This window comes from Lethenteron reissneri, chromosome 2 (assembly GCF_015708825.2).
Source record: "Lethenteron reissneri isolate LAM-NWPU_2019-01 chromosome 2, ASM1570882v1, whole genome shotgun sequence".
Taxonomy (NCBI): Eukaryota; Metazoa; Chordata; class Hyperoartia; order Petromyzontiformes; family Petromyzontidae; genus Lethenteron; species Lethenteron reissneri.
Window position 1 is genome coordinate 4,853,669 of NC_083780.1, and position 14,459 is coordinate 4,868,127.

Consider the following 14,459-nt stretch of genomic DNA (forward strand, 5'->3'; position numbering starts at 1 on the left):
CATGCACGCATCCGCCACAGCTCGCGACAAGACCTCTCGAGTGCGAATGTGAGAATTTATTACGAGGTCACAGTCCCCCCCCACCCCCAAATAAACGCCTCCGTGCCCTTGCTGCAGAGCTGCTCCTCCTTGCTTCCTGTGTGCGCCGAGTGCGAGCAGCACTGCGGCACTGCATCAGTGCGCCTGTGTGCGCCTGTGTGCGAACGCGTTCGTGTCACAGTTGGGATTGCGAAGGGCGTGGTGCACGTGGGTTTTGTGTGTTTCGTGTGTGGAGTGTGCATACGTGTGCAGTACGTGTGTGGTGTCTGCTGTGTGGTGTATCTGCGGTGTGTGCACACGTGTTGTACGTGTGTGTGTGGAGTGTGCACGTATAGTTGCGTGTGTGCGGAGCGTGCGTCTGGTGTGTGTGCACATGTGGTGCGCGTGCTGAGTGTGCGTGTGGTGTGTGCGCGCATGTGTGTGGTGTGTCTGAGGTGTGTGCATGTGTGGTGAGCGTGTGTGGAGAGTCCTCGTGTGGTGCGTCCTCACGGTGTGACATGTGGGACGTGTGACGTGAGTGGTATTTGTGCGGTGTGTGCGGTGTGTGCGGTGTGTGCGGTGTGTGCGGTGTGTGCGGTGTTTGCGGTGTGTGCGGTGTTTGCGGCGTGTGCGGTGTGTGCGGCGTGTGCGGTGTGTGCGGTGTGTGCGGTGTGTGCGGTGTTTGCGGCGTGTGCGGTGTGTGCGGTGTGTGTGCGGTGTTTGCGGTGTGTGCGGTGCGTGCGGTGCGTGCGGCGTGTGCGGTGCGTGCGGTGTGTGTGCGGTGTGTGCGGTGTGTGCGGTGTGTGCAGTGTTTGCGGTGTTTGCGGTGTGTGCGGTGTTTGCGGTGTGTGCGGTGTTTGCGGTGTGTGCGGTGTGTGCGGTGTGTGCGGTGTGTGCGGTGTTTGCGGTGTGTGCGGTGTGTGCGGTGTTTGCGGTGTGTGCGGTGTGTGCAGTGTTTGCGGTGTGTGTGCGGTGTTTGCGGTGTGTGCGGTGTGTGCGGTGTGTGCGGTGTGTGCGGTGTGTGCGGTGTGTGCGGTGTGTGCGGTGTGTGCGGTGTGTGCGGTGTTTGCGGTGTGTGCAGTGTTTGCGGTGTGTGTGCGGTGTTTGCGGTGTGTGCGGTGTGTGCGGTGTTTGCGGTGTGTGTGCGGTGTTTGCGGTGTGTGCGGTGTTTGCGGCGTGTGCGGTGTGTGCGCGCCTCCCGCGTTCTCAGAAGAACAGCCCCCGCATGCGCCGCCCCACGCCCTGCCGGTCGTACAGGGTGTTGAACTTGTTCACAAAGAGGTTTCCTGTGTTGCAGCTGCGAGTCACAGCTCCGAGGTACGCCATGAGTGCCACGTCGTTGCATTGCTGCTCACGCAGAGAGACAAAGAAACCCCATGTAGCCTATACACACTGTCGGGGCAAGTGCTGTTAGCGAGAAGCTAATTAAGACTGGTGCGACGCACTATGAACAACATCTGGTGGTGGTGCACTGGTCGTGGTGGTGTTAACTACCTCGCCAGGTATACAGGTGGTCGTGGGTTTTATCTCAACCCTGACGCCTGCTGCTGTATATTTGGAGTTTTCATGTCTCTCCCACTCTCCCCGTGGTGAAGTGGATTTTTCTCCGGGTCCTCCAGTTTTCCCCTCCACATTTTGAATCACAGTGCGTTCCAGAGTATTTTCGCTGCTGCTATTAATTTTCACGTGATGATGAGCCACTTCGTTGAGCTATCATTTAAGACAGTCAGATCGCTTTTGAAAAACAGCTATGTAACTCGGTGAGCCTTACCTGTTAAAACAACAAGTTAAGCCTATCGTTAAGTATCAGTGACTGCGGATTGAACTCCTCAACGTCATCTTCCGGGGCATATCCCCTGACGGCCGGCCCGCTGCGGTGAAACCAGCGTTGTGACCGAAAGGGTTCCAACAAAGGACGGTTTCTGCCCGTGGCGATGGCGCGGCTGACGAAGACACAATTGTGCGAAGACGACTTACGTCGAAGAAGTCCTCCTGGAAGGAGGTGGTGCTGATGACAGGCAGACGGTGGCACAGGCTGTTCGCATCGCGCAGAATCTCGTGAACTACTGGGAGCTCACCTGCGAGGGCAGACACGCGGACACACGGACACGCGGACATGTGGAGACACGGACACGTGGAGACACGTGCACGCAAACAACGCAAAACAAAGGTTCCACGGTATGGCCGTGAACAGACGTATGGCAAAATGAGTTGTTAGCGAGCAGCTATGAACACCGGCAAATGTGTCCGTGTGTGTGTTTATTTACGTATGAGGAGCGCGAGTGTAGCAGTTAGCGCGCTGTGCTACGAACCCGGTGAGCCGAATTCGATTCCCGCTCACGGCCACCGATGCCACCAGGGAGACAAAGGCGGTCGGGCGTGGTGCTGGCCACCCACCCCCTCGTGTGAATTTTTACACACAAGGAGGTGTCGGGCAGAACTTGCCCTAACAGTCTGTTAATGGCGATATGGGAGGGATATTTGTCTTTGTGATTTTTATGGCAACCATCTTAATTAACCCATAATGCCTGGCTCTGTCTGGTGACCTGATCATTGAGCCTTTCTCACTTCACGTGACAGCATCAGTGTGCATCTAGCCTGGCACAAGTGCCGTGGTGATGTCACGACCACTTAGTGGGGAATGTTGTTGTTGTTGTGTGTGTGTGCACGCACGAGTACCGGCTTGAATGGCGCGCATGTGCTGGAGGATGACCCTCACTCGGTTGTGCAGCATCTTGATGGCGCTGTGCTGTGCCAACAGGTGCTCAGCCACTACCGCGCAAACCACAACAACAAACACAGCAACGACAACTACAACCACCACCACCACTGTGCACTGCAGAAGCCAACAGACATTCAACAATAAATTAATCTTCCGACCAGCAATTATATAGACTCTGTGTGGGTGAGCGTGTAGATGAGTATGTGAGTGAGTGAGTAAGTGAGGTAAGTAGGTGAGTGAGTGTGTGAATGAGTGTCGTCTCAGTCAGTCGACCCGTGGCACCTGGGTCTGCCCCGTGACCTCCTGCCAGCGGGCTTTCGACACTTCACGTGGCCTCAAGGTGCACACAGCCTGGCACAAGCGTCGTGGTGACGTCACCGCCACTTAGTGGTGAATGGCGGTTGTTGTTGAATGAGTGAATGAGCGGGTGATTGAGTTCGTGAGCGGTTTTGACTTGTGTGTGGTGAGTGAGCGAGTGAGGAGCGAGCTTGCGGGTGAGTGAGTGATGAATATGAGGGTGAGTGATGAGTGCGGGTGAGCGAGTGGGCTAGTGGGCAAGTGAGTGATGAGTGTGAGGGTGAGTGAGTGATGAGTGTGAGTGAGTGATGAGTGTGAGTGAGTGAGTGATGAGTGTGCGGGTGAGTGAGTGATGAGTCTGCGGGTGAGTGAGTGATGAGTGTGCGGGTGAATGAGCGAGTGAAGAATGTGAGGGTGAGTGAGTGATGAGTGTGTGGGTGAGTGAGTGATGAGCGTGCGGGTGAGTGAGTGATGAGCGTGCGGATCAGTGAGTGATGAGTGTGCGGGTGAATGAGCGAGTGAAGAATGTGAGGGTGAGTGAGAGAGTAACGAGTGTGAGTGATGACTAGCGTGCGGGCGAGTGGACTAGCGTGCGGGCGGGCGGGCGAGCGAGTCGGCTAGCGGGCGAGAGGAGCTTGCATTACCCGTGGAGCCGTCCCCCGAGTCGGTGCTGCTCATGCGCGCGACGTGGTCGACACCGATCCTCTCGGCCTCCTCGGTGGCGAGTGTGTATGGCAGCTCCACCAGCAGCATCGTCGCCTGGTCCGCATGACGCGCAGCACGGTGACGATACGCAGGCGATACACACGCGCACACCGCATGGTTGCGCACGGAGAACAATTAGATACGCGATACATGCACATGACGATACAGTATAAGAAACGCGGTGTGACGTACACACACAATATGTCTGCGTGTGTGTGGTGTTGTGTCTGTGCGCGGGGTGTGTGTGATGTGTGGTGTCTGTGTGTGATGTCTGTGTGATGTGCGGTGTCTGTGTGGTGGATGTGTACAAGGTGTGTGTGGTGTCTGTGTGTGATGTCTGTGTGATGTGCAGTGTCTGTGTGCAGTGTCTGTATGCGGTGTCTGTGTGCGGTGTCTGTGTGCGGTGTCTCTGTGCGGTGTCTCTGTGCGGTGTCTGTGTGCGGTGTCTGTGTGCGGTGTCTGTGTGCGGTGTCTGTGTGCGGTGTTTGTGTGCGGTGTCTGTGTGCGGTGTCTCTGTGCGGTGTCTCTGTGCGGTGTCTGTGTGTGATGTCTGTGTGCGGTGTTTGTATGTGGTGTCTGTGTGTGATGTCTGTGTGATGTGCGGTGTCTTGTGCGGTGTCTGCGTGCGGTGTCTGTGTGCGTTGTCTATTTGTGGTATCCGTGTGCAGGCTGTGTTCAAGGTGTGCTGCGCACAGGTCTCTCTCACCTCTCCGTTCACGAGGTCAATCACCGACTCATAGACACTGACCGGCAACTGTGGCATTAAGACAGACACACACACACACGTGTAAACACATACACATAGACACATAACAACAACGGCAACCATTCGCCAACTTAGTAGCAGTGACGTCACCACGCCGCTTGTGCCAGGCTCGGTGAACTTTGAGGCCATGTGAAGTGTGGAAGGTTCACTGCTGTCGGCAAGAGGTCACAAGATGTTAACTGCCTCGCCTGGTGTGCAGGAGGTCATGGGTTCGATCCCGACCGTGATGCCTGTATATTTGGAGTGTTTTCCCCGTGGTCGTGTGGATTATTCTCCGGGTCTTCCGTTTTTTTCCTCCACATTTACAAACAATGCCTTTAGAGTATTTGGCTGCTATGAATGTCCACGTGATAATCCACTTCGTTGACCTGTCATTTGCGGCCAAGTCGCTTCTGAAAAAGAGCTGTATAGCTCAGTGGGCCTTACCTGGTATAATAAACTATTTTAATTTTATTAGGTAAGGCCCAACTGAGCTATGTAGCTCTTTTCAGAAGCGACCTGGCCACAATTGGTAACTCAACTAAAGTGGCTTATCGCGTGGAAGTGCATAGCAGCCAAGGGGCGGTTTCATCTTCTTGGTTCTTTCGGTAAAGTCACGTAGAAGGGAAATAATAAAATAACAAAAATAAAACATAATAAAATACAATTCCCACGACGTTTCGGCCACAACGCAAGCAGCCGTCCTCAGGTGAAAAACAGGGCTGTCGGAAAGACAGCGTCTGAATGAACACCACCAAGCTTAAGGGGCGGTTTGTCAACCAAAATAACAAGGAGAGCCATTTTTCGTTCTTCAGAATTTCGGTTAAAAAAATCAACGTGTCAAGAGCCGCCACAATGCAATGTGAATACGAGACGGTGGTCATTCGTAAATAAACATCACGGAGCAGAAACCCCTAAAGAGAGCCGCCGCATGTGGCTCCGAAGCTGCAGGTTTGCCGACCAATGCTCTAAACCCCGGTGCCATGGGTTGACTAAAAAAAACGTAACCTCTGTTATGAATGAATGAGACGACTGGCAGATGCACCACCAGTGCTGTTCGACTCGCTGTGTGTGTTTGTGTCTTTGCCTTGTCGCTGTTGTGCGAGACTCCGGGTTGTTGTTTGAGTATCCCTGTACGTGGGGGGAGCGGCAGCGAAGCGGGTTAGCGCACGGCGTGACGAACCTGCGACGACCCGAGTTCGATTCTCGCTCAAGGCCAACGTCGGTGACGATTATCCTCGCTGGTTCTGGACCTCTCCCTGGTCGACTCAGTCTCAATCGAGTACATCATATGCGGAGGGGAAATACAAACGCACATCGGCCGTATGTACGCCGATTGTTTTTAGGGGCGTTTATATGGAAGTACGTTGAACTTCTTTCGCACCGTACGTAGCTAACTGCATTAATCGGAGGTGCGGGGTTCCCCATGTTATCCCCCCCCCCCCGCCCATTCAAATAACGCACCCTCTCTCTGTCGTGATGCCTCCCGTTTACGGCGGCCACGGACCCCATTCTCCATAACGCCCCCCCCCCCTCCTATTAAATGGTTCAGCTGCCTTGGGATTGTATCACGCGAACAATATCGTCGGTGCGGCGTGTAAACATCAGTACAGGGAGACAAAGGTGGCCAGGCGCGGTGCCCTACCCCCTCGTGTGCCGTGTCGGCCTTCGTAGCTGCTCACAAACAGCACAGGCTGTTAATGCTATATATGGTATCTTTGTCTCTGTGTGCACGTATATACCTGTGTGTGTATGCGAGTGCGTTTATGTACACCTGTGCACGTGTGTGCGTGCGTATCTGTACTCACGTCCGTGTGTTTGGTTTGAGGGTTGAGCTTCAGGAATATCGGGCTTTCGTTGATTTCACAAATCTGTGCACAAACACAACACAAAGTGTTCGGGTGGTTGGGGATTATAGTTAGAGCATACACACATACAAACAAGATAGACAGGACAAACGAGAGGGAGAGTACAAACGACACAAACAGTACAGACGAGACAGAAACAACGTCTGACAAGGGACACCTGAAATGTATATTGGACACTGCGTGACTGTTTGTGAATATAGATGTAATGGGTGAGTGAGTGGGTGGGTGAATGAGTGGGTGAGTTAGTGGGTGAGTGGATGAGTGGGCGAGTGGGCGAGTGGAGGGTGAGTGAGCCCCACGTGCCTGCTTGTGGATGTAATGGGCGAGTAGGTGAGTAAGTGGATGAGTGAGTAGGTGAGTGTGTAGGATGTAGTTGAGTGGGTGAGTGAGTGGGTGAGTGGATGAGTGAGTGGGTGAGTGGAGTTGTTAGTGGGCCTCACGCACCTGCTTGTGGATGTAGATGTAACGGACGAGTAGATGAGTCAGTAGGTGAGTGAGTGGGTGAGTGAGTGGGTGAGTGAGTGGGTGAGTGGAGTTGTTACTGGGCCTCACGCACCTGCTTTTGGATGTAGATTTAATAGACGATTAGATGAGTCAGTAGGTGAGTGAGTGGGTGAGTGAGTGGGTGGGTGAGTGAGTGGATGAGTGGAGGGTGAGTGAGCCCCATGCACCTGCTTGTGGATGTAACGGGCGAGTAGATGAGTCAGTAGGTGAGTGAGTGGGTGAGTGAGTGGGTGGGTGAGTGAGTGGATGAGTGGAGGGTGAGTGAGCCCCATGCACCTGCTTGTGGATGTAACGGACGAGTAGATGAGTCAGTAGGTGAGTGAGTGAGTGGGTGAGTGAGTGGGTGGGTGAGTGAGTGGGTGAGTGGAGGGTGAGTGAGCCCCATGCACCTGCTTGTGGATGTAGATGTCGGAGGGGTTTGGTGTCTCCCCCGTCGTGTACCAGCCCAAGAAGTCCAGGTCCTTGAACACCTGCTTGACTTCACAAAGAGAGATGCACGCGGCACTCATTACACACACTCACTACCACTGTGTACATGGGTGCGTGTGTGTGCTAGGGGAGAGGTGCGCGCAGTGGTTGGCACACTGTGCTATGACATCAGGGAACCGAGTGCGATTCATGGCCATGGATAATATCAGTGGCGATCATCTGAACTGGCATTGGGCCTCGACTCAGCCTCAAATGAGGACCTGGTGCGGTGTGTAAACATCGCCATGGGGAGACAAAAGCGACAGGGCTTCGTGCTGGCCACCCACCCGCTTGTGTGCGGTGCTGGCCTTCATAGGTGCTTGCTAACAGCACTTGCCCCAACGGTCTGTTAAGACTATAGGGTGATCATTTGGGTGTGTGTGTACATTTACATGTGTGTGTCCGCATACATATGTATATGTCTGTATACATATGTGTGTGTGTGTCCATGTGTGTGTTTGTCTGTATACATGTGCGTGTCCGTATATGTATGTGTGTCCATATACGTGTGTGTCCGTATACATATGGGTGTGTGATGCCCTACACTGTTCCTCCTTGGTGTAGTAGTACTCCTTGTCGATGTCCGTGCGTCCGTCCGTCTCGGTGAAGAGGAGCTCGAACGAGTTCATCACCTCGATGTTTCTCCCCTCCTGCTTCCCGATCAGCGCTCCCACGACTGACCCCACGCACAAAGCACAACGGATCACCCGCGCGCAAGCGGACTCCGTAACGCTCGCCAATGCACGGCTCTGACCCCGGCAAGCCACTCAGTCGTGGGTAGCGATCGTTACGTCTCAAGCCACGCGAGATGACGACATGCAGCGCACGATATCATCGCGATGAAAGATGACGTCACACTGATCCGTATATGCTTCTGGGGTCAGGCCACGTGGTAGTTTTACACCGAAACTCTTGTCATTAACCCTCCACCACCCGACAAGATTGTCTCGTTTACACATATATTGGCCAATGTGGCGATCGGATTCTTACCAATGAAGTGGTTCCTCCACACCGGTGGTGGTGGTGGCGCTGTTGGCTTAAGACTTTTCCCGACTGAATCCAACATAAACACACGGTGACTTTTCACCGAAACTGCTTGGAGCTTCATCATGTACGGTAGAAAGCTTGAAAATCGAGTGGCCTCGCACGTAATGACGGCACAGAGAGTGGGCCTGACAAGGGTGAGGTTGAGGAGAAGCTACGAAGAGGAGTGCGAGAAGAAAAATACGAAATTATGAAGAGGGAGAGATCATCAGGAAGGAGGGATGAAGGAAAGATAGGATTAGAAGAAAAAGGAAGATGAGGAAGTTGATGTGTAAAACTAAACTTGTTTTTATTTTACCAGGTAAGACCCACTGAGCGAAACAGCTATTTTTCAGAAGCGACCTGGCCACAAACGATAGCTCAACGAAGTGGCTTATCGCGTGGAAATTTCCTCGTGGCCAAATACTCTAAACGCGTGTTGATTCTAAATGCGGAGGGGAAAAACCGCGGGACCTGGACAAAAAGCCACGCGATCACGAGGAGAACATGCAAACTCCAAATAAACAGTCATCAGGGTCAGGATAAAACCCACGACCTCCTGCACATCCCAGGTGAGGTAGTTAACATCTCGCCGCCGGGGCACAAGTACGAGGAGGAAGATTATGATTTTAAGGTTAACAATTCTGAGAAGATTGAGGATCAAAAAGGATGACGTTAAGCATAGAGAGGAGGATGAGGAGCAGGATGATGAAGCGGAGCAGGCACCTTGCATAGGCCGCCCCTCCTGGGCTCGAAGTCGGGTCCAGTGCTCGGAGATGTTGAGGATGACGAGGGGGTGGAGAGACACGGAGACGCTGCCCGTAACCGCAGCCACTGCCATCACGCTCACCCCTGCAGCCATCACCAACATCACCACCGACATCATCTTCAACATCAACAGCGCCGACATCACAACAGTCGCATCGCCGACGGCACCATCTGCACACTGCCGCAATCAGTGTTATCACCCTGACATCACGATCACTGCCATCGTGCTACCAAGTGTACCATCACCATCACCACCATCACCATCGACATCATCACCATCACCAACAACAACATCACCACTCTGGTAACTCAGGGTTTGCACACTCACAACATTGACATCACCATCAACATGATCATCACATCACCAAGAGCACTACCATAACCACGATCAGCACTACCACCAACATCACCACCCACGATACTGCCATAACCACCATCACCACCACAAACAGTACTACCATAACCACTACCAGCATCACTACTCTAACCACAATCAGCATTGCCAACACCACCACCACCACCACAAACAGTACTACCATAACCACTACCAACATCACTGATATAACCACCATCCACATCACTACCATACCCACATTCATCCACAGCACTAGCATAACCACCACCAGTACTACCATAACCACCACCAGTACTACCACAACCACCACCAGCACTACCACAACCACCACCAGTACTACCACAACCACCACCAGCACTACCACAACCACCAGCAGTACTACCACAACCACCACCAGTACTACCACAACCACCACCAGCACTACCATAATCACCACCAGTAACTACCATAACCACCACCAGTACTACCACAATCACCACCAGTACTACCACAACCACCACCAGTACTACCACAACCACCACCAGTACTACCACAACCACCACCAGTACTACCACAACCACCACCAGTACTACCACAACCACCACCAGTACTACCACAACCACCACCAGCACAACCATAACCACCACCAGTACTACCACAACCACCACCAGCAACATCACTACCACAACCACCACCAGTACTACCACAACCACCACCAGCAACATCACTACCACAACCACCACCAGTACTACCACAACCACCACCAGCAACATCACTACCACAACCACCACCAGTACTACCACAACCACCACCAGCAACATCACTACCACAACCACCACCAGTACTACCACAACCACCACCAGCAACATCACTACCATAACCACCACCAGTACTACCACAACCACCACCAGTACTACCACAACCACCACCAGTACTACCATAACCACCACCATCCACAGCACTACCATAATCACCACCATCCACAGCACTACCATAATCACCACCAGTAACTACCACAACCAGCACTACCACAACCACCACCAGTACTACCACAACCACCACCAGTACTACCACAACCACCACCAGTACTACCACAACCACCACCAGCACTACCACAACCACCACCACAACGACCACCGCCACAGCGCGCACGTTCAACCCACTATTTGAGTGAACAAAACCTCGTCACAAATCACTCCACGGATCCCTGCGGCGCCTCCTCCGCCTCCTCCCCTGTCGGTGTAAACAACAACAACAACAGCCCCGCCGCGAAGTGACTGCGACGTCACCGCGGCGCCCGTGCCAGGCTGGGTGCACCTCTGAGGCCACACCGGGGGAAGCGTCGGGGGCTCGCTCGCCGGCGGCGGGAGGTGACGGGACAGACGCGGTGCCATTGGTTGACCGAGTGAGTTCACGGAGCGAGTTGACGAGTTGACGGAGCGAGATGACGGAGCGAGTTGTGAGTTGCGAGTTGAGACGGAGCGAGTTGACGGAGATGACGGAGCGAGATGCGAGTTGACGGAGTTGACGGAGCGAGTTGACGGAGCGAGATGACGAGTTGACGGAGCGAGATGACGGAGCGAGTTGTGAGTTGCGAGTTGAGACGGAGCGAGTTGACGGAGATGACGGAGCGAGTTGACGGAGCGAGATGACGAGTTGACGGAGCGAGTTGACGGAGTTGACGGAGCGAGTTGACGGAGATGACGGAGTTGACGGAGCGAGTTGACGGAGTTGACGGAGATGACGGAGCGAGTTGACGAGTTGACGGAGCGAGTTGACGGAGATGACGGAGTTGACGGAGCGAGTTGACGAGTTGACGGAGCGAGTTGACGGAGATGACGGAGTTGACGGAGCGAGTTGACGGAGATGACGGAGCGAGTTGACGGAGATGACGGAGTTGACGGAGCGAGTTGACGGAGATGACGGAGTTGACGGAGCGAGTTGACGGAGTTGACGGAGCGAGTTGACGGAGATGACGGAGTTGACGGAGCGAGTTGACGGAGATGACGGAGTTGACGGAGCGAGTTGACGAGTTGACGGAGCGAGTTGACGGAGATGACGGAGTTGACGGAGCGAGTTGACGGAGATGACGGAGCGAGTTGACGGAGATGACGGAGTTGACGGAGCGAGTTGACGGAGTTGACGGAGCGAGTTGACGGAGATGACGGAGTTGACGGAGCGAGTTGACGGAGATGACGGAGTTGACGGAGCGAGTTGACGAGTTGACGGAGCGAGTTGACGGAGATGACGGAGTTGACGGAGCGAGTTGACGGAGTTGACGGAGCGAGTTGACGGAGATGACGGAGTTGACGGAGCGAGTTGACGGAGTTGACGGAGTTGACGGAGCGAGTTGACGAGTTGACGGAGCGAGTTGACGGAGATGACGGAGTTGACGGAGCGAGTTGACGGAGATGACGGAGTTGACGGAGCGAGTTGAGACGGAGCGAGTTGACGGAGATGACGGAGTTGACGGAGCGAGATGACGAGTTGAGACGGAGCGAGTTGACGGAGATGACGGAGTTGACGGAGCGAGATGACGAGTTGAGACGGAGCGAGTTGACGGAGATGACGGAGCGAGTTGAGACGGAGCGAGTTGTGAGTTGACGGAGTTGACGGAGCGAGTTGACGAGTTGACGGAGCGAGTTGAGACGGAGCGAGTTGACGGAGATGACGGAGCGAGTTGACGGAGATGACGGAGTTGACGGAGCGAGTTGACGAGTTGACGGAGCGAGTTGACGGAGATGACGGAGTTGACGGAGCGAGATGACGGAGATGACGGAGTTGACGGAGCGAGATGACGAGTTGAGACGGAGCGAGTTGACGGAGATGACGGAGTTGACGGAGCGAGATGACGAGTTGAGACGGAGCGAGTTGACGGAGATGACGGAGTTGACGGAGCGAGATGACGAGTTGAGACGGAGCGAGTTGACGGAGATGACGGAGCGAGTTGAGACGGAGCGAGTTGTGAGTTGACGGAGTTGACGGAGCGAGTTGACGAGTTGACGGAGCGAGTTGAGACGGAGCGAGTTGACGGAGATGACGGAGCGAGTTGACGGAGATGACGGAGTTGACGGAGCGAGTTGACGAGTTGACGGAGCGAGTTGACGGAGATGACGGAGTTGACGGAGCGAGATGACGGAGATGACGGAGTTGACGGAGCGAGATGACGAGTTGAGACGGAGCGAGTTGACGGAGATGACGGAGTTGACGGAGCGAGATGACGAGTTGAGACGGAGCGAGTTGACGGAGATGACGGAGTTGACGGAGCGAGTTGACGGAGCGAGATGACGAGTTGACGGAGCGAGTTGAGACGGAGCGAGTTGACGGAGATGACGGAGTTGACGGAGCGAGTTGACGGAGCGAGATGACGAGTTGACGGAGCGAGTTGAGACGGAGCGAGTTGACGGAGATGACGGAGTTGACGGAGCGAGTTGACGGAGATGACGGAGTTGACGGAGCGAGATGACGAGTTGAGACGGAGCGAGTTGACGGAGATGACGGAGCGAGTTGAGACGGAGCGAGTTGTGAGTTGACGGAGATGACGGAGCGAGATGACGGAGCGAGATGACGAGTTGACGGAGCGAGTTGAGACGGAGCGAGTTGTGAGTTGACGAGATGACGGAGCGAGTTGAGACGGAGCGAGTTAACGGAGATGACGGAGTTGACGGAGCGAGATGTGAGTTGACGAGATGACGGAGCGAGTTGTTAGTTGAGACGGAGCGAGTTGACGAGTTGAGACGGAGCGAGTTGACCGACTGAGTTGACCCGCGGATGCAGCGGCCGCCGGGCGTGATAAACACGACAGCATCGAGCCCGAACATCGCCCGCCTCTCATCGAGCCTCTCCCGTCTGTGCCCGGTGTGCTCGTGGTGGTTATTGTTGTTGTTGTTGTTCTCTGCTTGTTGTTGTTGTTGTGGTGGTTGTTGTTGTTGTTGTTACCCGGGGTGCCCGTGTCGACTTCCATGCTGACGGGAGCCGCCATCGCTGCTGCCGCTGCTGCCATCGTTGACCTCTCGAATGTCTCCCGATTGGGCGGCTTCACATTCGCCACTGATGAATTGGTCCATTGGGGTGGTACAGATACTTGTAAATCTTTACAACTTCATTGCTGTCTTGTGTTTAAATATTTTTTTTAAATGAGGTTGTTATTTAAAACAAGTTACTGTGCAAAGGAACAATTAAAATCGTGTGGGTGGTTGATTAATTGGTGGGGTCACAAGACATCTGGACATTGCTATCCTGGATGGATTGTACTTACTCGGGTGGAGGGCCATTGCCCGAAACGTCGCCTGTTATATTTTTTTTACTTTTAAGGAGGCCACACACACGTTGTTGTTGTTGTTGTTGAAGAATGTGTTGAGGTTTTTTTTGTGTTTTTGTGCGAACCACTGTCAAAGCAGCATCACCAAAATGATGTTACCGTATAAATAGTATTAATATTAACATTATTCCCCAAAAAAATTAAGCGAGCTTTGTTGGCCGCTTGCACGCGTAATATATTCCATAACTTTAATCGATAAACGCATCGATCTTAAAAATTATGGGGGCGCAAGAGTGCGAATCTGTCAACAACGGAAAGCGGTAATGCGTTTACGCAGCGAGGTGATTGTATTTGGTAGCTTCGATAAACGCACTGACTGGGAGAGCTTTTGTAATTGCTACTGCTGACAAGTATATGATTCGTGAGTTTGTGAAACTGTTGGTTCGAATCCAAAAAAGGTTGTTTGTGATCGCCTTTACCTAACCCTCATCCTCATCATCGTCTCTTCTTGGTCGGTAAAATGAGTACCACCTACCGTGGGCTGCTTAACGCAATTGCATTACGCGTCAACCCATACGGTTTAAAACCCCGTATTTGTATACAGTACATGGGAAATAAAAAAATAAAACTACGTGAATTTACCGAAAGAACCAACGAGTATGGATTGCTGCAGTCACGAAAGCTTCAAATCAAGATCGTACATGGGAATTTTAGTTTTCGGGTCCATACTAAGTACAGTTTCAATA

General features: G+C 53.4%; 1 protein-coding gene across 1 annotated transcript; it reads right to left on the reverse strand.

The window, feature by feature from the left end:
- Positions 1-36: 36 nt before the first annotated feature.
- COPS6 (COP9 signalosome subunit 6) lies at positions 37-13,493 on the reverse strand. Its single transcript, XM_061551927.1, has 10 exons — positions 13,392-13,493; positions 9,077-9,202; positions 7,872-8,003; positions 7,249-7,337; positions 6,296-6,358; positions 4,449-4,496; positions 3,682-3,796; positions 2,698-2,790; positions 1,996-2,096; positions 37-1,365 (listed from the first exon to the last, which is right to left on the reverse strand). Exons 1-10 carry the CDS (start codon positions 13,453-13,455, stop codon positions 1,225-1,227), a joined length of 972 nt encoding a protein of 323 aa, XP_061407911.1. The 5' UTR covers positions 13,456-13,493; the 3' UTR covers positions 37-1,224.
- Between the last annotated feature and the right edge of the window lie 966 nt (positions 13,494-14,459).